This window comes from Lynx rufus, unplaced genomic scaffold (genome assembly GCF_022079265.1).
Source record: "Lynx rufus isolate CCGP_SWC_20201006 ecotype Redwood Valley unplaced genomic scaffold, mLynRuf1.p SCAF_4, whole genome shotgun sequence".
Taxonomy (NCBI): Eukaryota; Metazoa; Chordata; class Mammalia; order Carnivora; family Felidae; genus Lynx; species Lynx rufus.
The window spans coordinates 5,229,633-5,257,472 of NW_025814856.1; the positions used below are offsets into that span (position 1 = coordinate 5,229,633).

General features: G+C 55.5%; 1 protein-coding gene across 6 annotated transcripts in view; it reads right to left on the reverse strand.

Annotated features, from left to right (window-relative positions):
• EVI5L (ecotropic viral integration site 5 like) overlaps nucleotides 1-20,114 on the reverse strand; it is a 29,767-nt gene extending 9,653 nt beyond the window's left edge. For 5 of the 6 annotated variants that reach the window (XM_047096304.1, XM_047096301.1, XM_047096303.1 and 2 more), the window contains exons 1-10: nucleotides 20,058-20,114; nucleotides 7,335-7,518; nucleotides 5,976-6,165; nucleotides 5,318-5,542; nucleotides 5,140-5,214; nucleotides 4,404-4,529; nucleotides 2,901-3,044; nucleotides 2,675-2,764; nucleotides 1,442-1,539; nucleotides 1,300-1,360 (exon numbers count right to left, since the gene is read on the reverse strand). In XM_047096304.1, the coding sequence (XP_046952260.1) occupies nucleotides 1,300-1,360; nucleotides 1,442-1,539; nucleotides 2,675-2,764; nucleotides 2,901-3,044; nucleotides 4,404-4,529; nucleotides 5,140-5,214; nucleotides 5,318-5,542; nucleotides 5,976-6,165; nucleotides 7,335-7,471 (1,146 nt within the window). In that variant the 5' untranslated portion in view covers nucleotides 7,472-7,518; nucleotides 20,058-20,114. Of the gene's footprint in view, nucleotides 1-1,299; nucleotides 1,361-1,441; nucleotides 1,540-2,674; nucleotides 2,765-2,900; nucleotides 3,045-4,403; nucleotides 4,530-5,139; nucleotides 5,215-5,317; nucleotides 5,543-5,975; nucleotides 6,166-7,334; nucleotides 7,519-15,712; nucleotides 15,768-20,057 lie in introns of those variants that run through there. The other variant, XM_047096300.1, reaches the window with a different exon arrangement.
• Between the last annotated feature and the right edge of the window lie 7,726 nt (nucleotides 20,115-27,840).

Here is a 27,840-nt window from a genome sequence, read left to right on the forward strand (position 1 = left end):
CACTTGACCACCTGATTAAAACAAATTTCAGGTACATTTTGAAACGGGCTAAAAGTGAAAGCGCCAAGGGCAGGGCCATCCATGAAAGAAGGCGTCTGCCTGGATCCTTTAAGGTCTGTGGGCTCTCAGGCTCCTCTCCTGGAAATTTCCAGGTTGGGCATGTAGTCTGAGTGTCTGCTGTGTCCCTACATACCTACCACTGGGCCCTCACAGTCACCAGATGGGCGCAGGCCCATGATCGTGCATGAGCAAGACAGGCACACATGTTGGGACTGGTGCATCAGTCAAGCTGCCATTCTTGAGAAAGGGGGATGCTTGCAAACTCAGGACACAAAACTTTCTGGAAAGCCAACAAACAGGACCAGGCCACCGACGTCCTCTTTCCCCTTCAGGTATGGGTGGCAGGTGACCTGGTTTCTAATCTAGATTCTGCCTCTGCCTCTGCCTCTCTAAAGGGGGTAGAGACGTTGATAGTGGTGATGATAATAAAACTAAAATTAACAATGATAATAATTTGAACAGCAGAGCAAATGTTATTCCCATTTTGCAGAAGGGGACACTGAGGCTCAGAAAGGTGAATCCACCTTCCTGGGTCATACAGCTGGTCCACGGCAGAGCTGGGAAGTGAATCCTGAAGAGGACAAAACCAGGTGTGTTGGGGTTTGGGTTTGTGTCTGTCCCTCTCACTGGACTGGAGGGACCCTCAGTCTCTGCTGTGACTCTGGCACGCAGTAGATGCTCAATAAATGCTTTTTGCATGAATAACTAAAATCACATGCAGAAGGATGAAAGCAGAAGGAAGGAGAGAGAGGCGAGTCTGGGTCTGAGGGGCCACAGTGGGCACCGTCCTCAGTCCTCCGTGCCTGCCCCTGACCTCAGGGCTCCGCCCATCAGGGCCAGCTTTCCTGATATTCCTCCGGTCCATCAGGCCTGCTGTTGCTCGGCCTTTTTGCACTGACTCCCTGGGCCCAGAGCAATCTTCCCTGGGTCAGCTCCGCCTCTCTTCTGCGCGTTTTTACCCAGAGTACTTTCTGGAGTCCTTAGCCTGTACCATTTGTTCCCTGACCATCTCCCCACGATAATGAGGAGGGCGTCCCATGAGGGCGGGGACCTATCCACCTTATCTGCCACCGGTCTCTGACAGTGGGGTGGGCCCTTGCTCACACGTCGGCCCGCTGGTGAAGGAAGGGCAGGTGTGTGGAGGCAGACGCCTCGGACTCGAAGCACAGGCTGTGTGCGGCTTGGGCAAGGCTGCCCTCCCAAGGGCACCCCGTCCCTGCCCCCACTCCCGCGACTCACTTTGATCTCGATCTGCTCCTCCATTTCCTTGCTCTTCATGGCTGCGTACTCCTTCTCCAGCCTGCAGAGGGGAGGCAGATGAGGCCACGTCCCACTCTCGGGGACCCCCTCTGTGCCAGTCCCCTGGCCGCCCGGCACTGACCTCTTCATCTTCTTGGGGTTGTACTTGACCTGGTAGGCCTTGAGGATCAGCTTGTCCGGGCAGCTGTCGAACTGGTGGGGGATCACCCTCTGGAAGTACTGTGGGGGCACAGGCGGTCACTGACACGGAGGCCCCGAGTGCGGGGGCCGCCAGAGCTATATGCTGCTTCCCCGCGGGAGGAGCTGGTCTGCCAGGGGCACGGCCACGGCCCAGCTCAGGGTGCAGCCTGTTGCGGGCGCTCTGTCAGGGCGTGTGGAGCGAGCGAGTGAGCGTGAGAAGCGGGGCCGGGGAAGCAGCATCCACAGCCCGGACCTCAGTTCGAAGGGAAAAAGCAGGGCTTCGGGAGCTCTTGCCGGCAAAGGCCGGGCGGTAGAGGGGGCTGAGCACAGGGACCTCCGCAGGGGAAGGGGCAGGCATGTCGCTGCCCCCCGGGGGGGGGCGGTGAGAGGAGGCCGAAGAGTGTGAGGAATCAGGGCGGCGGGAGCAGCCTGGAGGGAAGACCCCTCGCTGGCCGGCCCGCACGCCTGCGCCCGGGAGCCCGGGCAAAGGGTTAAGCGGAAGCCCTGACGGAGCACACAGCTTGCTGCGGTTCGGGGCCAGGCTGGCTCCCGCTCCCCAGCCCAGCTGGCCCCCTCTGGCAGCTGCGCACAATGGATGCCCGTGTTCACGGACACAGCCGTGGCCTTTGTGCATTCTTCCCCGAAGCACCAGCTGGAAGACGCGGGGAGGGGCAGGGGCCTGCATGATGGGGACATGGCGGGAAAGCAGGCTGGCCTCTTCTCCAGCAGGCGGGACGGCCAGGGCGGGTGTGAAGCTGCCCGGACCCCTCCTTCCCTCCCGGGCCCTCGCCTGGCCCACGTGCCGGGACCAGAACCACACCCAAGACCTTGTAGTTTGGCTGGTATTACTATTTGCCGGGTTAGACTTTGGAGGACCCAGGGCTGGGAGCAGGAGGTCGGGGCGGTGGGGGGGGGGGGTTAGGAGGACCGCCCAGGGCTTGGCTTAAGCCTAGACCTTCCGTCATTTCCCCCAGGCTGCTCCTCAGAGCCTGTCTGGGTCCTCCAGGAAGGCCTCGGGGAACAGAGGTCATGGCAAAGGGTCAGGATGCTCAGGACACCTTCCGCCCTTGCAACTCCCCCCCCCCCCCGCCCCCTGCCATCTCTCAGGAGGCCTTCACCTGCCCCGGTGCCCCTAGTGTAAGGGAATCCCGCCCACCCAGCCCCTCTGGCCCACCTGGGACATCCCCTCCATGTCCAGCTGCATTAGCTCCGTCTGGTTCACCTGCAGCAGGGCGAGGCCGACCCGGAACACAATCTCCAGGCCCTGCAAAGGTGATGGTGGCGGTGCATCTCAGGTCCTGTCGTCCCAGGGGTCTCCGACCCCTCCCCGAGTCCCAGCCCTCCCTCAGCCCGGGCCTGGCTGGGGATCTGGGAGAGGAAGGGGTGTTCGGCGTCCTCACCTCGTACATGAAGATGTCAAAGACACGAGTGGCAACAGGGAGCGGGAAGGTGGTCAGGAAGAGTGTGAGGAACCAGGACGAGGCATACATAGATGTGTGGAAGCTCTGGGAGCGGAAGTGGGTGTTCAGATCCGGGAGCTGCTCCTGGGGTGGGGGTGGGGGGGAGGCCAGGCGCCGTGAGACCACCAGGAATGGCTGTCCGGGCCCCCCGGGGCCCCCTCCACCAGCCAGGGCCGGGCTTCGGCGCCCCGGCCTCCAGGGGGTCTTACCCGCCTGCCCTTGACAACCCGTGGCACTGTGTCTGGGGGAGGCTGAGGTACCCCAGGGCTCTGAGCAGCACGAGGTGGGGACACCGGCAGGGGCGGCAGGTGCAGCAGCAGCTACTGGGTGTTGGGGATGCACGGGGGGCCGCACTGGCACAACCACCCGTGGGGTCCTCACCGCTGCCTCAAGAGGGAGCTTCTGGGGCTCGGGGGAGGTGGGTGGTTACACGACTCCCCAAGTTCACCCAGAGAGCGAGAGGTGGGCTGTGGCAGGAGCCCCATATTCTGTGACCCGCCGGTTGCTGTGTCCACCCACCGCCCCCTGCGTGGTACTTATGCCCAGCGACGCTCAGGGGATGCCTGTCTGCCTGGCCTGAACTTCAGGCAGCTGGCAAGTGACAGGACCCGGGGAAACTGGGGCTGGACCAGGTGTTAGGAGCCCCTGGATGTCCTTCACCAAGACGAAACAGACTCTGGGGCTGTCTCCCCACCTGCCCTGGGGCTTCCTCCGCAGCTGGGGGTTCTCTGGTGCTGTCCAGCTACTTCACCCGGGAAGGCCTTGGCCACCCAGGCCAGGGTGGGGTCACTTCTTCTCCGTGGCCCCGGGCCACCTGCTTGCCAACACGACCCGGTCCCCTCAAGCGACAGCACCTCCCTGCCATCTGCTATGCAGAGCTACACAGCCCCACCTGTGACCAGCTTCTGAAGCAGGCCGTGTGTGTGTGTGTGTGTGTGCGTGCGTGTGTGTGTGTGTGTGTGTACACGCACGCATACACGCACGCCCAGTCTCTGTCTGCCAGCCAGGGGCAGGCCCTGCGGGGGCTGCTATTTATAAACAGAGGCGGCTGCTCTCCAGTATCAGCAAAGGCAGGCAGACAACACTTTCCCTCCTTCCGCCACACTGGGGAGCAGACAAGGAGGGGCTGCGGGTGTACCTGACAAGAGCCAACCCGACCCCTCTTGCCCTGGTGGCTCTGGGAGTCCCATGTTCTCAGGGGTGCCCACTATCAATGGTTGGCCCTTGCCCCGTTGCTTGAAGCACCCTTTGGGGCAGTACCCATCTGCCCCCCGCCCCCCGCCCCGGCCCTGTCGCAGCACAGGACCCCCTTCTGAGCTGGAACCTCTGTGTGCGATTTCCCAGCCCTGGAACTTTCAGCTAAAGAGACTGGAACGGGGCAGGTCTAGGTTAGCACCCACGGGCGTGGGGTGAGCGGGTGCAGACCACCCGGCCTCCGCTTACCTGTAGCATGGACTCGAACTGATAGATGCAGAGCCCCAGCTCGGCCATGCTGGGCTTGAAGAGCTCCCTCAGGCGGTACTCCTGCATCAGCCGCACGAAGACACAGAAGGCCTCCTCCTCGGGCATCTGGGTGGGTGGGGACAGGCAGGGTGGGAGGGGGCGCTCGCGGCTCTTCTTATGGCCCTGGGGCGTGGTGCTTCGCCTGCCTCTGTTACGTTTAGACTTACAGAACGCGGACTGCGTAGGCTGCCTGGACCCTTATAACAAACCCCTGGTAAATATCGTCATCCCGGTTTCATTGATGGGAAAACTCCTGAGGCTGAGGCCACAGGCCTCCTGGCAGGAAACAGGGAGCTGGGACTTGAAGCCCGGGGCTGGCCACCTCCAGCGCCCAAGGTGAGACACCCTCTGGTTTAGCCCCAGCTCTCTCCATTCTCCCCTCCTAGGTCTGCCGGGTTCTCTGGAGGAAACCCTTGGCCCAGCTAACACCGCACTGGCTGACCTAAGCCCTCCGCCTGAGTGCCAGCCCTGGGCGGTGACCGGGCAGCTCCCGGAGGGGACGGTGGACCAGGACAGGCAGCCAGCCCCTCCGAGCCCACCCACGGGGGGCTTGGCCTGGGGCCTGGCGGGGGTCGTAGGTGGGTGGGGAGGGAGGTCTGACCCCAGGAGGACCCTGGACGGGGGGCACGCTCTGCTTTGGCCCACCTCCCAGGCTTGTGGCTGGTGCCTGGCCTACCTGCATGAGGAGCAGACCCACGATGAAGGCGCTGCCCTGGCAGTAGCCCACCTCCCTGTCCACCAGGGAGTACGCCTGCAAAGGGGACACACGCTCATTACCGCAGGGGCCCTCCGGGCCGGCCGGCCCTCACAGGCCGGGGTCTGGGCGGTGGAGACCCGCCGGCCCCGGGCCTCACCTTCATGACGTTGAAGAGGACCTCCTGGCCCAGGCTGTCCTGGCCCTTGAAGAACTCGTGCTCTGGGTAGGTGCGGGCGATGTCCCTGCGGATCAGCTTCTCACAGGGCGAGGACATCTTGAGCAGCTCCGAGTACTGGTTCTTGACGGGCATGTCCGTGGCACTGCACAGGAGTTGCCACACGATGGCCCGGAAGTGGTGGGGGATGCCCTTGCGGATCAGCTCCTGCCAACGGGGGGGGGGGGAGGGGGCGGGGGGGGGGCGGGAGGCCGGGCTGGACCCTGTCCCAGGGCGGCCTCCCCACGGCCACCCGGTCCAGCCCTGAGACGGGGCTGGCCTGTGGCTCGGTTGCGGCCCAGAGCTGGCCGAGCCCCCGTGCTGCGGACAGAAGCCTTGCTGCTTAATGCGCGGTCCCCAGTCCGTCACGGAACAGAGCGGGCGGGAAACAAACGGGTATACCTGAGACACCGGCGTGACAGCCACTAGCTTGGCCGGCCCCGCCCTGCACCGCGGCCCCGGCCCTCCCGTGTCCCGGCAAGGCTCATCTCCACTTCCGCTCTCTGCCCGCGGGGGCCCCAGACGGCCCCGGGACCCCGGTGCTGCCCTCCGGCGGCCCAGTGACCCGGCCGGCCCCGCCCAGCCCCACAGGCCCCGCCACCTTGAGCAGCTTCTCCTTCCTGCGCCTCCACTCCTCCCACTCGTTGGCGATCCGGCCCCACAGGATCCACGTGTCCTCCTCCAGGTGGCTCAGGTTGGAGGAGGCCGAGGAGCTGGACACCAGCGAGGAGCCGCTGTTCCGCCGGGAGCCGTTCATGGAGCGCATCGACTTGGAGTCGGCTTCCAGGAGCCTGGGCAGACAGGGGCTGGTGGGGGCGGGGCCCCGGCTGCGGCCAACTCCTGCCCCCGCCCCTGGGCTCTAGTGACTCTCTGGGGACAGGGCACCCCCGGGGGAGCCCGGCCCCTCCTCTCAGGAGTCCCAGACTGGGTCTAAGTCGTTCTCGCTGAGGGGCCTTAGCCGGTGCTCTACCCTCTCTGAGCCGTGGTCCTCATTCCCGGGCCCCCAGAGAGGCTAACATCTTTGTGTCCCGTTGGTGTCCAGCACGGGGCTGAGAAGCCCGTGCATTGGCGGACTCAGTCGCGTACCAGCACTGCAGGGCAGGGTTGGTTAAGATCTACGCTCTACGCACAGGTGCAGGGAGGGCGAGCCACTCAGCCAGCTGGCAAGCAGCTGTGTGGCCGTATGTTTCTGCCGCTCTGCCATCTGGGGCCTCGCTGACCCCGGGGGGGACCACCCTCCGGCAGCCCAGCAGATTCCTAGAGATGGGTAAGGACTTGCCTGCCAAGCGCCGTTTTCCTATGCAGACCAACCAATCTAGAACCCCCAAACCAACCCCTTCCCCTGCTCTGATCACCCCAGGGCCAGGTGCCAGGCCAACTAGGCTTGGCCCTGCACCCCCGAGCCCGCTGAGATTACTCGAGCTAGCCAGTCGGCCTCGCTGTTCCTTCCTACAGGAACCACAACGAAGGCTCTTGCTCACGTCCTGCCTCATCCCTCTGCCCCCTGACCGACCCTGGTGCTTTCCTGGTTAGCCCCACATGGTGTGCCGGGCCCCCTCCTCTTAGAGGCGGTGACTCACAAACTCTCTGTCCGTTGGCCTCGTTGTATCCGAATAATAATACCGCCTACATTTTGAAACCAGGGGAAGGGCCAGAGGAGAAAGGTGGGAAGGCCTGGCTCCAGAGTCAGAGGATTTGTTCTTCCCTCCAACAGAGGCTCAGCCAGCGAAGGCCAGGTTCACTGGCCCTCTTGAAACCTTGGTCTCATCGGAATGGGGAAACCGATCATCCGGGGTTGGAGGACGGCAGAAGACGTCCCTTGTCAAGCCTCTGGTGGGCGCTGTTACTTTGCCGAGGGCCGGGCCCAGCTCTTAGTGTGAGGGGGGGCCCCCAGGAACTTCTGTGTGGGGCCCAGGCTGCACCCCTGAGGCCACTCCCCGCCCCCCAGGCCCCAACTCACCGGTTCTGCTCTTCAAGCTTGGCCAACAGCTCCAGCTCATCGGGGCTGAGGTTCTCGGAGTCAGAGGTGGGGGAGCAGGTGGGGGCCGACAGGGCCTCCTGGGATGAGGAGTCGGGGCTCAGAGTGGGGCTCGCCATGGTGGGCAGGCTCGTCTGCTGCGAGCAGGGCCAGGTCACAGCTCTGTCTGGGGGCCGGAGACATGTATGGTCAGCACTGGGTGGGGGCGCCTACCCTGTCTGGCTGGCTCTGGGCCGGCTGAGCCTGCTGCTCGCCTGTGGACATTTCCTCACCTCGGGCTGCCCATCTCTGGTCTGTCCGCTCGGTGCACCCCCCATCCCCACGTACTCCAGCCCAGCGGACGGCCATGCTGGCTCCTTCTATGCCAGACACCAGCTACCATGATCCCTGCCTGGGTCCAGATGCATGGACGGAGACAGAAGGACTGCAGCCAGGGCCCGAGCTGCCCTGCTGTCCCCGGGCATAAAGGCCAGGTCTCAACTTGACATCCCTGAGTCCTCAGCAGGACCAGAGGCAAAGGCTCCCTGTCACTCAGGCCTTGGGGGCACAGAAGCCCCTGCTCCAGTGGCCCTTCCTGACGGCCTTGGTCCCTGTCTCTGGCTAGATCCTGTCCTGGGAGCCCTGCCTCAGCATCCGACCTTCCCCGTCTCATCAACCAAAGTGGGTGGCTGGCACAGCCAGAAACAATTATTCTCTACCATTGATTGGCTGGTGTTGCCAACGGCCGGAAGAGTCGACTCCCCTTGGGCTGGGAAGCCGGGGATGGACGCGTCAAAGTGCTGGGAATGTGTGGCCCGGTGGATGCAGAGCGAGAGCCACAGGCTCTCGTCAGTACCCCGATCTTGGCCGGGCGGGTGCCAGGCCCATTTGTCTGATTTTTCTTGGGGAGGATCTGGCCCCGCCCTCCTGGCGGCTTCCAGAACACTAGCCTCTTGCTTTCTGCTGGCTTCAGGAGAGGCAGCTCAGCACCGTGCCGAAAGCAAGGGCTCTGGACTCAGACGAACCTGTGTCTGAACCGCGGTTCCCCCTCAACTAGCTGGGTGGCCTTGGGCCAGTCCCCTGGCCTCTCTGAGTCTCCAAAGACTGAGGATCATACAGGACCTGCTCCAGAAGGTGGCGGTGAACCTGAGTGTGCCACCGCATGGAACGTGGGAGAACGGCGCCTGACACTTAATGACTGCTCTCTAGATGGTGGCCTTGATCATTCATTCCAGGGCCAGGGCCAACGTCTAGCTGGCCTCCAGGGTTCTGCTATGCCTGGTGTGGGGACTGCTGGCAGGAGCTGCCATCACCCTGGTGGGAGGTTTTAGGGGTGGGGGATGGCTAGGGGAGCGAAGGCAGGGGCTGGGGGCGGTGTTCTTTCCACTCAGTCATGTTTCTGGTAAGCCCAAGCATCAACGGTCTGAGAGGACGGGGATCTCCAGGGCCATGGAGGCGGGAAGAAAGTGCTCCTCCCTTCCCTGTCGCTTTGGACGGCTCCTTCACGCCCCCCTACTCTCCTGCATAGTCTGTGACAGGAATCCACTATTGCCCTTGGACCCCACGTGACCGGGCTCTGACAGCTCCGCCCGGAGGGGCCCTTGGCCAGGCCCCGGAGAGGGGGCATCTGGTCCCCTAGGCAGCAGAAGGACAATGACAGGACAAGAGTAGACCATTTCACACCTGCCATCAGGTCACTGGGCGCCTACTTGCAGCCTAAACTCAGACCCCAGCCGACACCTGAGGGCCCACTGGGTGGCTGGGCTTGACCCTGGCCATACACTTGATTCCAGCCTCCTTGCCCTGTGCTGCCCTGTCACGGGGTGGGAGCGAGGGGGCATCATTCTTTTTTCACCTTGTAGGGGGCCCAGAACCCTCCCTTCCCAGGTCTCTGTGGCTCCTCAGGGCCCCTGGTTCTGCCTCTGGCTCCCCAAGGCTCTCCGATTCTGTTGGGTGCCAAGGGCTCTGGCTTGGGTGGGCGGTACAAACTCTGGGTGGCGAACCCCAGCAGAACTGGAAGAGCTCTTCCTCCCACGGCCTCGCTGGCCAGCGACAACTGCCCCAGAGAACGGGCCACTCTGCACCGTCTAGCCAGGAGTTAACCTCTCCGGAGAGAGGTGGGGCCCGCTCCGGGCCTACCACCGAGTCAAAGTCTGTGACCAGCCAGGGCAGAGGCGGGCTGTGCACAGGAAGCCCTGACCTGGAAGGATCTCTCTGGGCGGGGAGGAGCTGGGAAGGCAGGCTTGGGAGGTGGGAGAGAGGTGGGGGAGGCGAGCACGGGAGCCTCCTAAGCACCGCTGGGGTGGGGGAGCAGTGGGAGCCCTGGAGCAAGAGACCACACGTGGCCAGGGTGGTGGTCTGGGCCCGCCATCTCAGGAGGCCTGGAGTGCCCTGGTGTCCACGATGCCACCCCCAAAGGACCCGAGGGACTGCTTCAACTCTGGCCTTCTGATTTCAAAACACAACCAGCCACTAGCAGGGCTTGTCCAGATATTTATCACATATTAATGTGGACTTCACACAGGAAGTAAAATTGATTCAATACACACGGCTGAAATTTGCAGTCCGAGAGGCAGAACCTTCTGATCCCTCAGGAACTTTCTCTTGACTCGTCGCCAGATTCTCTAAACACTGCCTGACGCTGGAAGCCATCCTCCCGATGCACACACACACACACACACACACACACACCATACACACTAACACACTCATGTAATTGACCCGCACACACCCACACATACTTACATACACTCACACACTACCTCACACCCCCTGCACTCACGGCGACACACACGATCTTGCACCCACACCCATGCGTACACACTCGGACACAGGGCCCACTCACACGATCTACAGTCCGTCTCACACCCACGCATTCTCACGTGTGCACACACACACACACACACACACATGCACGCACTTCCTGCACGGACCAGATCTTGCCACTCTTGGGACTGAGTAGGTTGGGACGGACACCGGCCCGCCACCCTCCTAGCTCTGCGGGTGGCCCTGCCTCCCCTCCAGAGAGGCCCAACTCTTCCCGGCTCACTGTCCTTCCCTGATGCTCACTGAGGGCCGTCTAAGGGCCAGGCACTGTTCTGGGCACAGGGAAACGGGGGGAAATAGGCGGATGAGGCACCGCCTCCCCTGCCTGACGGGTACAGAGACCCACAGATGGGGCGGTCCCTTCGAGGGCTGAGGGGCCACCGGCCTGAGATGCACATGCGGGTCCAGTGGGTCTGACGTGCCAGCCTCTCAGCGTCCTTCACATCAAGCCCCTTTGCCTCTACCCCACCTCAGCCACTTGAATGGGGTCCTGGACCCCGCAGAGCAGGCAGTGGGCCGCCTACCCCTTTGCCTGCTGGCACTCCCACCCTCCACACGCCCACAGGGTGGCGCATGGCTTATGAGGCTGAGCCCATGGCTAAGCCAACCTAGAGGGGTGGGAAGAGACTGCCAGTGTGCTGGGGGCAGGGGGCGCGGGGGCAGAAGGGCCCAGATGCTGGGTGTTTTCTCCTTCCCTCCCCCTCTCCGGGCTGTTTAGACACTGCCAGCCATGCACCCTCCTTCTTGAAGTCCTTTTCCACCCAGCTTCAGACAGGCCAGGCTCCTGGCTTCTTTCCCACCTCTCTTCCTGGGCTTCTCAGTGTCCTACACGGCACCTCTTCCCCCACGGGCCTTGCCTCGGCCCCTGTCCCTTCATGCCCCTGGTGGTCTCACTGTCGAGGCTTAAATGATCAAATAAATGCCACCAGTTGGGACACTCTCCTTTCCCCAGCTTTCTCTTTCTCCTGAGCACCAGCCAAGACTGCCAACTGGCTCCTGAATATTACCCACCAGGGTAAAAATCGCCACTGTCTGGGTCCCTGCCACTGTGGTGCCCTGCACTGAGCCTACAACATAAGAGTTGAGAAATTGAACCCACCTGCCCACCCACCCATATTTGCTGAATGCCTGCGAGGTGCTGGGCACCATATTGGGCAAATACAATGCAGTCGTGGCCCTCCCAGAGCGTACAGAGCATAGAGAATAAGAAACGACCATCCAAACTTTCTATTACAGATTGAGAGGCATGCTTGGAAGAACAGATAGCCCGGAAAACAATCTGGCAGTTCCCTCAAAAGTTAAACACGGAGTTACCCTATGACCCAGCAATTCCGCTCCTAGATATCTACCCCGAAGAATGGAAACCGCATGGCCACACGTGAACTTGCACATGACTCTTCACAGCAGTGTTATTCGCAACAGACAAAAAGTGGAAACAACCCAATGTCCGTTGATGGATGAACAGACAAACAAAATGTGGTCCATCCATACAATGGAATATTACTCAGCCATAAAAAAGGAAGGAGGCTCTGACACCTCCTACAACGTGGACAGACCCGGAAGACATTATGCTCAGTACAAGAAGTCAGACACAAATGACCACAAGTGACATGGTTCCATTTATACGAAATGTCCAGAGGAGGCATATCTATAGTGGTGGCCGGGGGCGAGGGCTTAGGGTGAATGGGGGAATGGGGGATTTCTTTTTGGATCAAGGAACTGTTCTGTAATTAGACAGTGAGGAGAATTGCACAGCGTTGTGAATATACTGAAACCCATTGAACCATTCGCTTTGAAAGGGTGACTTTTATGTTATGTGAATGATCGCTCAGAGACAATGATGATAGGGATGGGATGGGGTGGGATGGGATGGCAGAGGGACCACAGGGCAGAAGCAGGAGGGAGGCATGCTACTCTAGAGGAGACTGGAGAGTTCTGTAGAGGCCAGACCCCCACTGGGTCCTGTGGACCAAGGCAGGAGCCCGGCTGGCCTTGCATTTTAGGAAGACCTTCCCTAAAGCCAGCCGCTCCTCCTGATGCAGAGGGGCCTCGCTGGGTCTGTGGTGCTGCCCTCCACCCACCTGCTCAGGCCAAGCCTGGCGCTAGCCCTCTGCGCTTGCCCAGACCCTTCAGCCACTGCCTACTTGGAGATGGAGACCAAATGTTTTTGCCCGGTGCGCACAGCCCTGCCGGCCTCCCTTTCTCTGTTATCCAAGCCCCACCAGGCTCAGCCCTCTGTGACCCACCTGCTTCTTTCTGCCTGTGTCTTTGCACATGCTGTTCCCTCTTGCTGGAAAGGCATTCTCCAACATTTTGAATATTTTTTTTCCTGTGAAATTGTGCCTGTCAACCTCCACCTCCAGCACGCTGGCTCACATCTCTCCTCTCTGCAAATATCTCCTACAACCCAGCCCAAGGCACATTCTATGGCAATTACTTCTATACGTGCCTGCCTGCCCTACTGGGTCATGAACGTGCTGAGGGCAAGGGCCTAACTTCTTTTTTTTTTTTTTAATTTTTTTTAATGTTTGTTTTTATTTTTGAGACAGAGAGAGACAGAGCATGAACAGGGGAGGGTCACAGAGGGAGACAGAATCTGAAGCAGGCTCCAGGCTCTGAGCTGTCAGCACAGAGCCCGACATGGGGCTCGGGCTCACGTACCGTGAGATCATGACCTGAGCCGAAGTTGGACGCCCAACTGACTGAGCCACCCAGGAGCCCCGGGCCTAACTTCTTTAATTTTCTACTCCAAGATCCTAACACATCTGGAATTTAGCAGGTGCTCGGTAAACATTTGCCAAATGAAGACAAAAATCTCTGTGCTGTTCAGCCAAGTGATCAAGGTCAACATGGACAGTGATAAGTCATACTAAGAGCTTGGGCCCGTGATGAGATGACAAGGGCATGGTCACCTCTGTGTCTTTCCTCCCAGAACACACCACTTTAACTACGAGAAAAACATGTGACAAAGCCAGACGAGGGGACATTTTAGAAAATTCCTGACCAGTCCTCAAAACTGTCAAGGTCATCAGCAGTAGGGATAAGCCTAAGAAACTGTCCCAGCCATGAGGAACCTAAGGAGATTTGACAACAAAATGTCACGTGGGATCCAGGATGGGATCCTGGAAGAGGACAAGGAAATTAGGGAACCTGAATAAAGCATGGACTGTAGTTAATGTATCAACATCAGTCTGTTAATCATAACAAATGTGCCAGACTAACTGAAGACGTTACTAATAGGGGAAACTGGGTGTGGGGTCTACAGGAACTCTCTGTACAATCGTCTCAATTTTTTTTTTTTAATTTTTTTTTCAACGTTTATTTATTTTTGGGACAGAGAGAGACAGAGCATGAACGGGGGAGGGGCAGAGAGAGAGGGAGACACAGAATCAGAAACAGGCTCCAGGCTCTGAGCCATCAGCCCAGAGCCCGACGCGGGGCTCGAACTCAGGGACCGCGAGATCGTGACCTGGCTGAAGTCGGACGCTTAACCGACTGCGCCACCCAGGCGCCCCTCAATTTTTTTTTTTTTTTTAAATTTTTTTTTTCAACGTTTATTCATTTTTGGGACAGAGAGAGACAGAGCATGAACGGGGGAGGGGCAGAGAGAGAGGGAGACACAGAATCGGAAACAGGCTCCAGGCTCTGAGCCATCAGCCCAGAGCCCGACGCGGGGCTCGAACCCACGGACCGCGAGATCGTGACCTGGCTGAAGTCGGACGCCCAACCGACTGCGCCACCCAGGCGCCCCGTCAATTTTTTTTTTTTTAAAGTAGGCTTTGGGGAGGGGCGCCTGGGTGGCTCAGTCGGTTGAGCGTCCCAGTTTGGCTCAGGTCATGATCTTGCAGCTCGTGAGTTTGAGCCCCGCGTCGGGCTCTGGGCTGACAGCTCGGAGCCTGGAGCCTGCTTTGGATTCTGTGTCTCCCTCTCTCTCTGCCCCTAACCTACTCGCATTCTGTCTCTGTCTCTCTCTCGAAAAAATAAACATTCAAAAAATTTTTTAAAAATAAATAAATAAAGCAGGCTTTGGGGAGCCTGGGTGGTTCAGTCAGTTGAGGGTCTGACTCTTATGGTTCATGAGTTTGAGCCCCACATGGGGCTCACCCGCTGTCAGTGCAGAGCCCGCTTTGGATCCTCTGTCCCCCTCTCTCCCTGCCCCTCCCCTGCTGGAGCGTGCTCTCTCTCTCTCTCTCTCTCTCAAAAATAATTAAACATTAAAAAAATAATAATAAAGTAGGCTCCATGCCCAATGTGGGGCTTGAACTCATGACCCCGAGGTCAAGAGTTACATGCTCTGACTGAGCCAACAAGATGCTCCACTGTCCTCAGTTCTTCTGTAACGCTGAAACTGTTCGAAAAAATAAACCCTATTTGAAAGATAATTTGAAAAAAAGATGCCATATCAGCGTGGACAGAAAAGTAAAGCACAGTTGTAACACATGCCAGGTGCCGTAGCAAGTAGGACAGGTGCCAGGGCCCCCGACGAGGCCGCGGGGGAGGCAGGACTTGTGCTTGGATTTCTGACTCCAGAACCTCTGCCTTCTTTCTGCTTCCTTTCACTTTAGGAATAATACACATAAAACTCGAGTGCCCAATTTACTGGGCACTGAGGAAAGTGCAGTCGTTGGTTTTCAGTGGGGAGAGGGGGTGAGTGTGTATGCGCCCTCTCTCAGAGCCCGGCATTTTCAGAGGCAAGAATAAAGACCCCAAGTTTCCTTCCAGTTTGGCTCCCCACTTCCCCTCCCCCCGCCGGCTTCTGATCCTCTTCTTGGAATGGTTATGGGGGACACAGAATCATTTCTGAATCTGATGCCTCAGGAGATGCCATGTGACCCTAGATGTCCAGCCTGCCAGGACGGTCACTGTGGGCCCACAGACCGCCATGGTCCTGGCTGGCCCCAGCTCCTGGGGAAATGGCCTGGTGTCTGGGCCCTTTCCCTTGGCGAGGGGCGGGCAACCGATCTGTAACCTTGGATAACAAGAACAGCAGTTGGAATTCAGGGCTTACTGTCTATCCTCCTCTTTTCCCCGGTTCTCGCTGCAACTCCATGCTGCTCTAGATGTTTCCATATCCGTGTCTCTTCTTCCATGGCTCTGTGGGTGTGTGTATAACTGTTCCCAGATCTCTTGGCCTCCTGGGAGAACTTCAGAGCCAGTAGCCTGCGTTCAAATCCCTCCTACAACCCTTTCTATCTTTGAGATACACTTTGCCTCAGTCTTGTCATCTGAAAACAGGGTTAACTGTTAAACAGTACCTGCCTCCCAGGTTTTGTTGCGAGGAACACCTGAGCTAAACCTGTCAAGTGCTTCGGACAGGAGCCGGCCCATAGTATTTGTTCCCTGCGGGATGGAAAGTTCCATGAGGGCAGGGGCTGTCTAGCCCACCCCTGGATCCCCAGAGTTCCATCACAGCATCAGGCATCCAATATTTGTGGGATGAATAAACAAACCTCCCCTCCTCAGCAGGTCCACCCCCAGTGTGGTGGCCCTCTTTAAAAGTTACACGCAGTAAAACTATCATTATCATTATTGGTAATAATAGCAGCAGCAAATACCTTCAGATTAAAATCTGAGAGGTGGACCAGTATGACCTGTGGAATCCCTTCTGACCTAAAAAAAAATAAAATAAAATAAAATGTTTACTACCCTGTATCATCTCCAACTTTCCTACTGCCACCGAAACAGCTTCATTCCTGCAAACCCCTCGTTCCTCTAGGTCCCTGAGGATGACAAAGGGGAACATTTAAAGCCCTTATGAGCCTTCCAGGGACCCATGAATAAGACAAGTGGCATCTTTCAAGGCACTTGGCTCTTCAAAGCCAAGATGATAGCTTTTCTGGTGCCCGTGTCAGCTGCACAGGCTCTCTGGGCCAGGGGGCAGGGGCGAGGTGGGTGCGCCCTGCCTTTGGGGGCTCTCCAAGGCCAACAGGTCGACTTCTTTCTGGGGAAGAGATTTAGGTGCTCTTTCGGAAGTGGCTTGAGTAGGGAAGACTGTCAGATCCTGAAACGATGCAAGTATTTACCGAGCATCCAGTCGCCTGAGACTCAGCCATGAACAGAGAGGCACCCTGCCCTCGTGGGACTAGTGGTCTCCTGTGGGAGGCAGACCTCAATGAAACCATCTCACAACACATCACAGCACGCTGAGCCATGCAGGAAAAGTGCAGGCGAGCTGTGCTGTGCGGATGGGGCCTTCGAAATCTCCCTGGAAGGGATACATCGTTTCCCTGGCTCTGGTGAGTTCGTGCTCGCTCCTTTCACTGCCCCTGTTTGGCTACCGGAGCCCATGTGCTACAGACTCCCCTGGGCAAGGTGGGGCTTGCTGCCTGTCCAAGTTCTTCCAGCTACGGGTCCCTTTCCCCAGGGAGCAGCACACAGGGTGCGCCCCATGGATAGCATCTGGGACACAGGGCCCGCAGGGTGAGGCCCACCAAACAAGGCACGATTTCCTGAATGCACCATGCTGGCTCCTGCTTGGTGGGCCTCTGTCCAAGCACTCTGCCTGCCTGGCACGCCCTTCCCTGCCATGCCTGCCCGGTGAGCTCTTGTCTGGGCCTCTACGTCATCCTTGCTCCACCCTCCCTGGCGCCCCAGGGATGCGTTGGACCCTTTCTGTGCTCCCGCCGCACGCTGTGCATAATTCCATCTCATGCTTCCACACGGCAAGCAGCAGGACGTGGTGGGAAGGGCACACACTGGAATCTAGGTTCCTCCAGGTTGTTCGGAAGATTAAATGAGATAATATGTAAATGGTGCTTGGCACAGGGCCTAGCATGTGGCACGGGCCTGATCGCAGGGCACACCGCTGGTTTCAGCTCTTGCCTCCCGATGCCGGGAGGGTCTTTAGCTGCGGGGCAGGGACCACGTGTGACATTCTTTCATACCCCAGCAGCTGACTCGGTGCCTAATACTTGGTAGGGCTTCACCTAGAACAATCAGCGCCTCTATTTTGCAAGAGGAAATTGAGATCACGTTCCTCCTTGCCCCCCTGCACCTGACAAAGCACATAGACACAAAGACACAGGCCTGTATCCCAAGCGAGGGTAAAAGTGCACCGATGCTGTTCACGAGCCCTCCCTGGCAGCTTTCTCGTGTTTTCCCGAGGAGTTCGTACCCAGCCTCTTCTGAGGAGCCTTCTGACCCCACTGGATCTGCACAAGGTCCCACCCTGGGGAGGTGGAGACTGTTCCCTGTGTACCTCGTGACCTTCAGGCGTCTTCACCACCCCTCCCTTCAGCAAGCGGGCAGAGCAAACCTCTCCCTACCCGGGTCTATGCATCAGAGGTGTACGCGGGCCAGAGGCATTGCCAGCAAGCGGTCCCCCTCCTACCCTCCGTCCCCACGGGAGGCTTCTGTGTGGCCACAAATCCCACAACAGACCATCTCTCAACCCCCACCTGAGCCGGCTTCCTGAGATGCAGCTGGGCCACAGAGAGATGGCCATCAGCCAGAGAGGTGCCAACGAATTACAACCAGGGGACGAGGGCGGCCAGTGATCCTGCCAGCGCCCATGGATGGATGACTGCCCTGCTGGACCCCACCGGCCCCTTCCACATGGTGCCCGGGGGGACATTCAGGACTGCATCCTAACCTCGTTGGCTCCCCTGCAGTACAAAGCGAGGATCTAAGGATCTTTCCCCCCCATTTTCCAGATGGAGAAGTTGACGCCCCGAGCCAATATGGGCTCCTTCTCAGGGCCGTCCAGAGTCCACTGGTGAATATCCACAAAGAAGCCTGGGCTTGTTTCTCTGGGGCTTTCCAGGCCAATGTCGCTCAAAGGAGTCCAGACAGGCAGTGCGGGGGCTGGACTGATCTGGATTCGGCGCGGGCGGGACCCAGACTCCTCCTCACCCCTGCAGTCCTGGCCACACCATCGTGCCCGCTCTGTGATCTCCTTTCCTCATCTCTGTGCCAGGGCCAAGCCACCTGCGGCTCCTTCCAAACCGCCCACAGGGGTGACCACAAGAGCCCAGGGGCGCCCACAGGTTGGACCTGAGGGTGACAGCTGTAGGGTGGCAGGACGGGCGGAGGGAACCAACACGACCCGGGAAGACGCGTGGATGCTGGGGCCTCTAGCTTGACCAAAGCCCGGCCCTGGGACAAACCAAGCTGACTACTCACTTGTGTTCCACCCGGGCCTCTTCAGCACATTCTTCCCTTCTGAAAATATTCCTTAACAAAGAGCTGTGTGCTTCTGGCAGGCCCCAGCCCGGCCCCACCGGGTCCCAAATGCCAGGGGAGAAGGGAGCCGTTTCATTTCGGCATGACACGCGGGTGGTGGGTGAAGGAACTCACGCGGGCTATGAGGGGCTGCCCCTGGCGCGTGCATGATGGGGTCCGGAAGCTGGTCCTGCCGGTCTGGCCAGACTTCAGGAGCAGCCTGAACTCCCCCTCCCCACCAGGGGGTGGCATAAATCAGGGGGCAGGCAGTGGGGAGGGGGGGGCTTCCCTTTGGGAGACTTCAGTGTAGGAGGGAGAGTGAGTGTCCTTCCCTCTGAAGAAGGGCAAAGCAGGGAGAGACGGGTACGGGGAGAGAGGCCCGGGGCAGGTGTCCACAGGGGTGCTGGGAGATTCTGGGTCACCCTGCCACCCTTCAGGGCCCCAACGGGGACGCCGGGCAGGCTGGCTGCCTGGGGCAGGGCAAACAGCTCATGTCTCCAAGTCTGGGAGCTTTGGGCACTACGGGAGGACCCGGGCAGGTGGCGTCTACGGAGGCGTGTGAAAGTGCTAAGGAGTCCTGCGTGTGCGAGTGTGTGGGGGGAGGTACCAATTGTCTGCGTCTGTGTTGGAGGTCCTAAGTTTTTCTGTGTGCGTAGGGGATCCGAGCGTCTAGCTCTGTGTGTGTGTGTGTGTGTGTGTGTGTGTGTGTGTGTGTGTGTGCGCGCGTGTGCGAGAGCGCGCACGCCCGCGTACCGGGGGGCTCCTGGATGCCTGTGTGTTGGGGGGCAGGATGTCTGTCCGGACGCGTTGTGGAGGGTTCGTGGTCATGTCTCTGCGCGAGAGAACTGTTGGCTCCCAGATGTGCGTGTGTGCACGCGCACGGGCGCGTGTGGGGCTCTCAGAAAGATGTGTCTCTGGGAGGGGAGGAGGGTTCAGAATATCTCTCTGTTGGGAGGTCCTGAGCACGAGGGGAGGGTGGATGCTCAGGAAGCAGGCTCAGGGGTGTGTGTGCAGCTGCTGGAGCGCGCTGGGAGGAGCCTGAGGAGTGATTTTTCCGGGTGCCCTTGGGCATGGGGTTGCTGGGGGTGGGAGATGGGCCAGCAGGCCGAGGTCAGGCCTGTGGGTACGAATCCTGATTCACAGAGGCTAGGGGAGGGGTCCTGTGGGGTCGGAAGGGAGGGGTAGGGCTCTGAGGCTAACACCCTTGGGGCTGGGGGCAGGCCTGGGCCCTGAGATAGGATGCCAAGTGAGGGGAGGGAGGGGTGGCAAGGGGTCTGCAGATGGGAGGGGTCCTGAGGGATCCGGACAGAGGGAGGGCGGGGGTCCTGGGCCTGCAGGGAGTGGGGGGGGGGCGCCTGTGGGGGGCGGGTCTGCGGGGTGGGGGCTGGGGGAGCCCTGAAGGGTCCGGGAGGAGTCCTGCGCGTCTGTGGAAAGGGTGGGCGGGAGTTCGCGGCCGAGGGGGGCAGGCTCTTGGGGAGGGGGCGGGATGGGGGAGGGGGCGCCCGGAAGGGCCCGGGGAGGGGCCCCGAGGGGTCCGGAGGCACCGGAACGAGGGTGGGCGGGGGGCCGGGGCCCAAGGCCGACGGCCGGGGTCCGTGCCGGGAGTGCCGAGGGCCCCCGGCGCGGGTTCCGCGGCGAGACGGCCCGAGCCCCGGTCTTGCCGGGCCCCCCGCGGGCCGCAGCGCGGAGCCGGCGGCCTGAGAAGGCGCCCGGGAGGCCCGGCCCGCGCCGCCTGCCTACCTGCGCCGAGCGCGCCGCCATCGCCGTGCCGAGCCTCACCGTCCCGGGCCGCGCCGCTGGATCCCCACCGCGCCGCTCGCCCCGCAGCCCCGGCCCGGCCCCCTCAGCCGCCCCCCGGGACCGCGGCCGCCGCCGGTTCTGCCGCTGCCATTTCACCCGCTGACAGGAGCGGCTGCCCCGCCCCCGAGGCCCAGTCAGCCAATTCGCCGCCCCCAGGCACCCTGGCTCCGCCCACGGTCCAGGAGTGACGGGATGCCGGGCCAATCCGTGGCCATTCCGTGAGGAGGGCCCTGGCTACGGCCAGAAGGTTGCCGCCTCTAAGGAGAGAAGCAAATTGAAATTAGGAAAGCTGTGAAGGACGGGCAGTTTTTCCTATCGACATGTGGAATCCTGTTGAGCAACACCTGGCGGCACCAATAACAAGGAGGGAGGGGTGTGTCTCCGAGGAAAGGCTGCAGCCTTGAAGAACCCCAGACAGAGGCAGCCAAGCGTTTGGCTCTAAGCCCCGCCCAGAGCCGGGCTTTCTGCCCAATAACGAGACGTCTTGAGACGTCCATTATTATCTGCCCCTCAAATCTCGGCCATGGCAACTGTTGGGACTCTATAAAGAAGATTGACACCTCGGGACCCAATAAGACCGATGGAAGGCGGTGCACTAACATTCTCTGGCCAATGGGATCGTGAGATTGGTTTGAGGTTGGTCTCCCGGGCGGTGGGGCTTGAGGCCTGGATTGAATGAAATAGGGGAGGGGCTGAGAGGGGCGTGACCTGGGCCAACAATGGGGCGGGGCCAGTAAGGGAGAGGCTAATGGGTTGGGTCTGAGAAGGGGCGTTGGCAGGCTGAGGGGGCGGTGATGGGACCGCACCTTTGAGACCGGCTTTAGGCTAGGGGGCGGGACTGTTGGGGTGGGGTCACATCCAAGGCTCAAGCCGGTTCCCGAACCTGGTCTAGGCCGGGTTAAGTATTTTCTCTGGGGCTCACAGTGCTTTATGTTCACCCATCAAAACTCTGATCAGGCTGTTACCACTGCTTATACGGCCCTCCCACGCCCCACGTGGGGTGTGGGCGTGAGTGGATGATGCAGGGCGTAGGCAAGGGGCCTGGCTCCTGGAAACTAAGTATAAATGCTTGATGAATGAAGGGATGAATGAATGGTAGCCCCCAGACTCTCAACAAGGACGAAAAACGGTGGGGGAGTGTCACTCAGGCTGAAGAGGAGCATGTAGGGACAGTCACTGATGGCAGGCAAGACTTAGCAAAAAGAACACGTTCCCACCCCAAGGGATGGACCCTGGAGGGGGTGGGGTAGGAAAGACCCTGTCACCGAAGAGAGGGTGACACTGTAGGTTCCGAATGGGGGCTGAAAATGGGGAGACAGAAATGGGTATGGGGGAGCTTGGGATGGAGAGTGGGCCGTTATCAGGACTTTCTAAGATCTGAGGTTTCAACCTTCTAAATACCAGGGGCTTCTATCTGGTTTTGGGAGCAATGACTGACATCTGTTCGCTCCATGCCCCTGGTCATCTCTCTTTGCCTCTGTCTACGCTCTGTTCTATCTACATTTTGCTTCTGCCTGTATTCTCCCTGCCACTGTGTATTCTCTCTGCCCCTGCCTAACACTCTGATTCTGTCCACACCGTCTTTGTCTCTCTCTCTCTCTCTCTCTCTCTCTCTCTCTTACTATCTACATTACATCTATTAAAATTCTGGAACTGTAAGAAAAGCCCCAAAACATATTTCTAAAAACTCTGGTGGTAAAAATAAATATAATGCATTCCTTCTCCCCACATGCCCATATCCCCTTTCCCAATTTTTTATTTTTTTTATTTTTTTTTTTAAGAACAGATCTTTACCTCCCTTCGTTTAAAGTCAGCTTATGTGCTGGGCATTTCATAGTCTTGACAAAGTTATAAGGTGACTTTGGACTTGCAGAGTATGAAGCTGAAATGAATCTCATCGACATTGTCCCCTGATTTCCTGGGTGGGCTTGAGAGGGGGCCACAGACCTGCATGAACATGGTTAGAAATGTGATACAGGATGTTAAGTCAGGAGGGTAAGAGTAATGCCAGGACATGATAAGGATCAATTGACCAGCAAGGGACAATCCTTATGTTGGCTGTCCATGGTCCCTCAGTGGGTGGGGGCGGGGGGGGAGGAGGACTGAGGAGCCATCATAAGGGCCAAAGTCTTGGGATTTGCCCCGGTTTCCAGAGATCTTCCCCACTAGTGATCCCCTCAGAAAAGAACAGTTTGGTGTGAGCCATACCTTCCGAGGGACAGAAAAACCTGGACAGGTAGCCAGGATGTGAGAAACAAAAAGGTCTGTGGAGGCACATGTCAGGGTGGAGTCCGGGGTACCCCGGAAAGGAGTCATGACCAGTTCATTTCTGGGGTCTTTCCTGGGAGATTAGCAGCATCTGGTGTCTGGTGAATAAAGTCAAATACAAGAAGGATGCACAGGACATTTGACCCTCTTGTCCTCACATGGCCATTTTCTCACAAAGGATGGTTTTATTCTGGGGACACTTTGATTCCATTTTTATAAGCACAGTGGAAAAAAATCCAACACATTTCTGTTGGAAAATACTTTTGAATCACAAACTGCATTTAGCCAATTAGATTCCTGGATCCTTTTTCTATTTAGTGGAGCTAAACCGTTCCCAATTTTTTTTCTATGCTCATTTTTACTTGATTGAAATCATCTTTATCGGGAACATTTTTTACCATGTGATTTTTGGAAACATTCGATTCATTAATGAGGCTCATTTTGTCCAATTTTTACCAACTGTCAATTCTACCACTGTGATTTTTTTGGTGTGTGGCTGTCATATCTTCAGAGTCGATTTTTGCACATTCAAGTTTATTAAAAGACTCTTCGCTCAGTATTTTTCTGATAAGCAGTTTTAGCACAATAAAAATTTTTTTCTGGGTTAAACTTTGGACTCAAAATTCATTTGTTGTGAATACTGACCATGGGAGCCTAGAATTTATTTGTCTCAAAGAGAGCCGAGAAAGCCACAGTATCTGTAGCTCCTCTTATGAAGAGGTGAAGTGTGTTTTCTTATCACTTGAATCTGACCTAGCTTTGTCACTTGCTCTGACCAACAGAATGCATCAGAAATAAGGCTGGGGTAATTCTAAGCCTAGACTTTAACAGGCGTTGTGACTTCTTTTTCTTTTTTGAAAAATGTTAATTGTGATTATATATATATATATATATATATATATATATATATATCGACATGCCCTTTTTTTAATTGTAATTTTAATTTTTTTCATTTATTTATTTTTGAGAGACAGAGAGAGCACAATGGGGGAGGGGCAGAGAGAGAAGGAGACAGAATCCAAAGCAGGCTCCAGGCTTCGAGCTGTCAGCACAGAGCCCGACGCTGGGCTTGAACTCACAAACAGAGATCATGACCTGAGCCGAAGTCAGACGCTCAGCCGACTGAGCCACCCAGATACCCCAACACTTGCCCTTTTTTTTTTTTTTTAATTTTTTTTCCAACGTTTATTTTTGGGACAGAGAGAGACAGAGCATGAACGGGGGAGGGGCAGAGAGAGAGGGAGACACAGAATCGGAAACAGGCTCCAGGCTCTGAGCCATCAGCCCAGAGCCCGACGCGGGGCTCGAACTCACGGACCGCGAGATCGTGACCTGGCTGAAGTCGGCCGCTTAACCGACTGCGCCACCCAGGCGCCCCGACACTTGCCCTTTTTAAGACTACAGTTCGATGCATCAAGTACATTCACAATGTTGTGCAATCATTGCAAATCATTCCAAAATGTTTTCATCAACCCCAAATAGAAACTCTGTCCCCATTAAACACTAACTCCCCATCCCCCCCGTCCCTAGCCCCCTGGTTACCTCGATTCTACTTTCTGTCTCTATGAATTTGGCTCTCCTAGTTACCTCATATAAGTGGAATTACCCAATATTTGTCCTTTTGTGCCTGACTTCTTTCACTTAGCATAATGTTTTCAAGATTCATCCATGTTGTAGAATGTGTCAGAACGCCATTCCTTTTTTTTATGGCTGAGTAATATTCCATTGTGTGTGTGCACGGCGTGCTATTTATTCACTCCCCTGTTGATGGACACTTGGGTTGTTTCCATCTTTTGGCTTTTAATTTTTTTATTTTTAAAAATTTACATCCAAATTAGTTAGCATATAGTGCAACAGTGATTTCAGGAGTAGATTCCTTAGTGCCCCTGACCCATTTAGCCCATCCCCCCTCCCGCAGCCCCTCCTGGAACCCTCGGTTTGTTCTCCATATTTATGAGTCTCTTCTGTTTTGTCCCCCTCTCTGTTTTTAGATTATTTTTGTTTCCCTTCCCTTATGTCCATCTGTTTTGTCTCTTAAAGTCCTCATATGAGTGAAGTCATAGGATTTTTGTCTTTCTCTGACTGACTAATTTCACTTCGCATAATCCCCTCCAGTTCCATCCCCGTACTTGCAAATGGAAAGATTGCATTCTTTTTGATTGCCGAGTAATACTCCATTGTGTATATATACCACATCTTCTTTATCCATTCATCCATTGATGGACATTTGGGCTCTTTCCATTCTTTGGCTATTGCCGATAGGGCTGCTATAAACATGGGGGTGCAAGTGTCCCTTCGAAACAGGACACCTGTATCCTGTAGATAAATGCCTCGTAGTGCAATTGCTGGGTCGTAGGGTAGTTCTATTTTTAGTTTTTTGAGGAACCTCCATACTGTTTTCCAGAGTGGCTGCACCAGCTTGCATTCCCATATTTTTTGGCTTTTGTGAATAATGTTGCCTCGAACATGGATATGCCAATATCTCCTTGAGTTCCTGCTTTCAATTCTTTTGCTATCTACCTAGGAGTGGAATTGCTGGATCATATGGTAATTCTGTGTTTGGCTCTTTGAGGAACTACCAAAGGGTGTTTTCCACAGTGGCTGCATCATTTTACATTCCCTCCAGCAATGCACAAAGGTTCCTATTTCCACACATCCTGGCCAGTACTTGTTTTTTTTTTTCATTGAAAAAAATTTATAGCTGTTTTAGTAGGTGTGAAATGTCATCTCATTGTGGTTTTAATTTGTGTTTACCTAGTGACTAACAGGGAGAGAGCATCTTTTCATGTGCTTATTGGTCATTCGTACAGCATCTTGGCAGATATGTTGTTCAAGTCTTTTCCCCATTTTTTAAACTAAGTTGTGTGTCTTTTTGTTGTTGTTGAGCTGCAGAAGCTCTTTATATATTCTGGATATTAAGCCCCTATTAGATATATCATTTACAAATATTTTCTCCCATTCAGTCAGTTGTCTTTTTACCTTCTTGAGAACGTCCTTTGATGCACAAGGATCTTAATTTTTGATGAAGTCCAATTAATCTGTTTCTTTTTTGTTGTCTGTGCTTCTGAGATCATATCTTAGAATCCATTGCCAAATCCAGCATCATAAAGATTTAACCTTACATTTTCTTCTACAAGTTGTTTGGTTTTTGTTCTTATATTTAGGTTGTTGATCAATTTGCAGTTAATTTTTATATCTGGTGTGAAGTAGGGGCCCAATTTCATTCTTGTGCATTTGGAGGTCCAGTTGTCCCACACCAGTTACTGAGGACACTATTTTTCCCCATTGAATGGACTTGGTACCATTGCAAAAACTCAACCGAACATAGATGTATGGGTTTGTCTCTGGGCTTTTATTTCAATTCCATTGATTATATGTCTATCCCTACGTCAGGACACAGTGTTTTGCTTACTGTAGCTTTGTATTAAGTTTTGAAATCTGAAAATGTGAGTCTTCTAACTTTGTGTCTCTTTTTTTAAAGATTGTTTTGGCTTTCCGGGGCCCCTTGCAATTTCATATGAATTTGAGAATTGGCATCTCTAGTCTGCTAAAAGGACTTGTTGGAAGTTTGGTGTTTTTTAATCTGTTGATAGCTTTGGGAAAGAATGACTTTTTTTTTTTAAGAGAGAGAGAGAGAATGCACAAGCCGGAAAGGAGAGAGGCGGATGGAGAGAGAGATCTTAAGCAGGCTCCACCACGCTCAGTGTGATCACAACCGTGAGATCATGACCTGAGCCGAGATCAAGAGTTGGACACTTAACCAACTGAGCCCAGGTAGTATTGATATCTTAAGAATATTAAGTTTTCTGGGGTGCCTGGGGGGCTCAGTCGGTTGAGCATCCAACTTTGGCTCATGTCATGATCTCACAGATCGTGTGTTCAAGCCCCGTGTAGGGCTTTGTGCTAACAGCTCGAAGCCTGGAGCCTACTTCGGGTTCTGTGCCTCCCTTTCTCTCTGCCCCTAACCCAGTCACATTCTGTCTCTGTCTCTCTCAAAAATAAATAAACATTAAAAGAAAAGAATATTAAGTTTGCCTATCCTTGAACACAGGGTATCTTTCCACCTATTATGTATTCTTTAACTTCTTTCAGCAATATTTTGTAGTTTTTCAATGTACAACTTTCCACCTCCATGGTTAAATTTATTCTCAGGTATTTTACTCTTTTATTTAAAACAATTTCTTTAATGTTTATTTTTGAGAGACACAGAGACAGAGCGTGAGCTGGGGGAGGCAGAGAGAGAGGGAGACACAGAATCCAAAGCAGGCTCCAGGCTCTGAGCTGTCAGCACAGAGCCTGATGTGGGGATCGAACTCACGGAGTGTGAGATCATGTCCTGAGCTGAAGTCGGGTGCTTAACCGATGGAGCCACCCAGGTGCCCCTCCTTTTCTTGATCTTAGGGGGAAAGTTTTTGGTCTCTCACCGTTGAGAATTGTTGTAGTCCCTTTGGGCTTTCATAACAAAATACCATAGAATGGGTGGCTTATAAACAACAGAAATTTATCTCTTTTGTTCTGGAGGCTGGAAATTAGATCAAGGTAATTAGATCAAGGTAGTGGTAGATTCAGTCCCTAGGGACTTCCTTTAGCATTTCTTGCAGGGCAAGTCTAGTGGTCATGAACTCTCTCAGCTTTTGTTTGAGAATATTTTGATTTCTTCTTTATCTTTGAAGGATAGTTTCGCCAGATATAGAATTCTTGGTGGATAGTTTTTTTTTTTTTCCTTTCAGCACTTTAAATATGTCACCACAGTCTCTTCTGATTGCCATGACTTCTGGTGAGAAGTCAGCTCTTAGTATTGAGGATCCCTTGGAGATGATGAATCACTTCTCTTGCTGCTCTCAAGATTTTCACTTTGTCTTCTGACAGTTTGATTACGATGGTCTCAGTCTCTTTGAGTTTAATCTTATTTAGAGCTCGTTGAAGTTCATGGATTTGTAGATCCATGTTTTTTACCAAATTTGGGGAGTTTCAATCATTGTGTATTTTTGTTTGTTTTTTGTCGTTGCTTTCTTTTTGTTTTTGTTTTCAAATGGCATTTCTACCTCTCTCTCTCTTCTCCTCCTGGGAATCCCATAATGTGTGTATTGGTCCATTTGATTGTATCCCAAAGGTCCCTTAGACTCTGTTTATTTTTCTTCATTCTTTTTTCCTTCTGCTCCTCAGGTTTGATAATCTCAATTGTGCTATCTTCAACTTTTCTGATTCTTTCTTCTGCCTGCTTAAATATACTGTTGAACACTACTAGTGATCTTTAATTTTCAGTCTTGAACTTTTCAATTCTATGATTTTTGTTTGGTTCCTTTTTTATAATTCCTATCTCTTTATTGACATGCTCATTCTATTCATACATTGTTTTCCCCATTTCTTTTAAATCTTTGTCCATATTTTCTTTTCGCTTGTTGAGACCAGTGAAGACGGTTGTTTAGAAATCTTTTTCTAGTAAGTCCAGCGT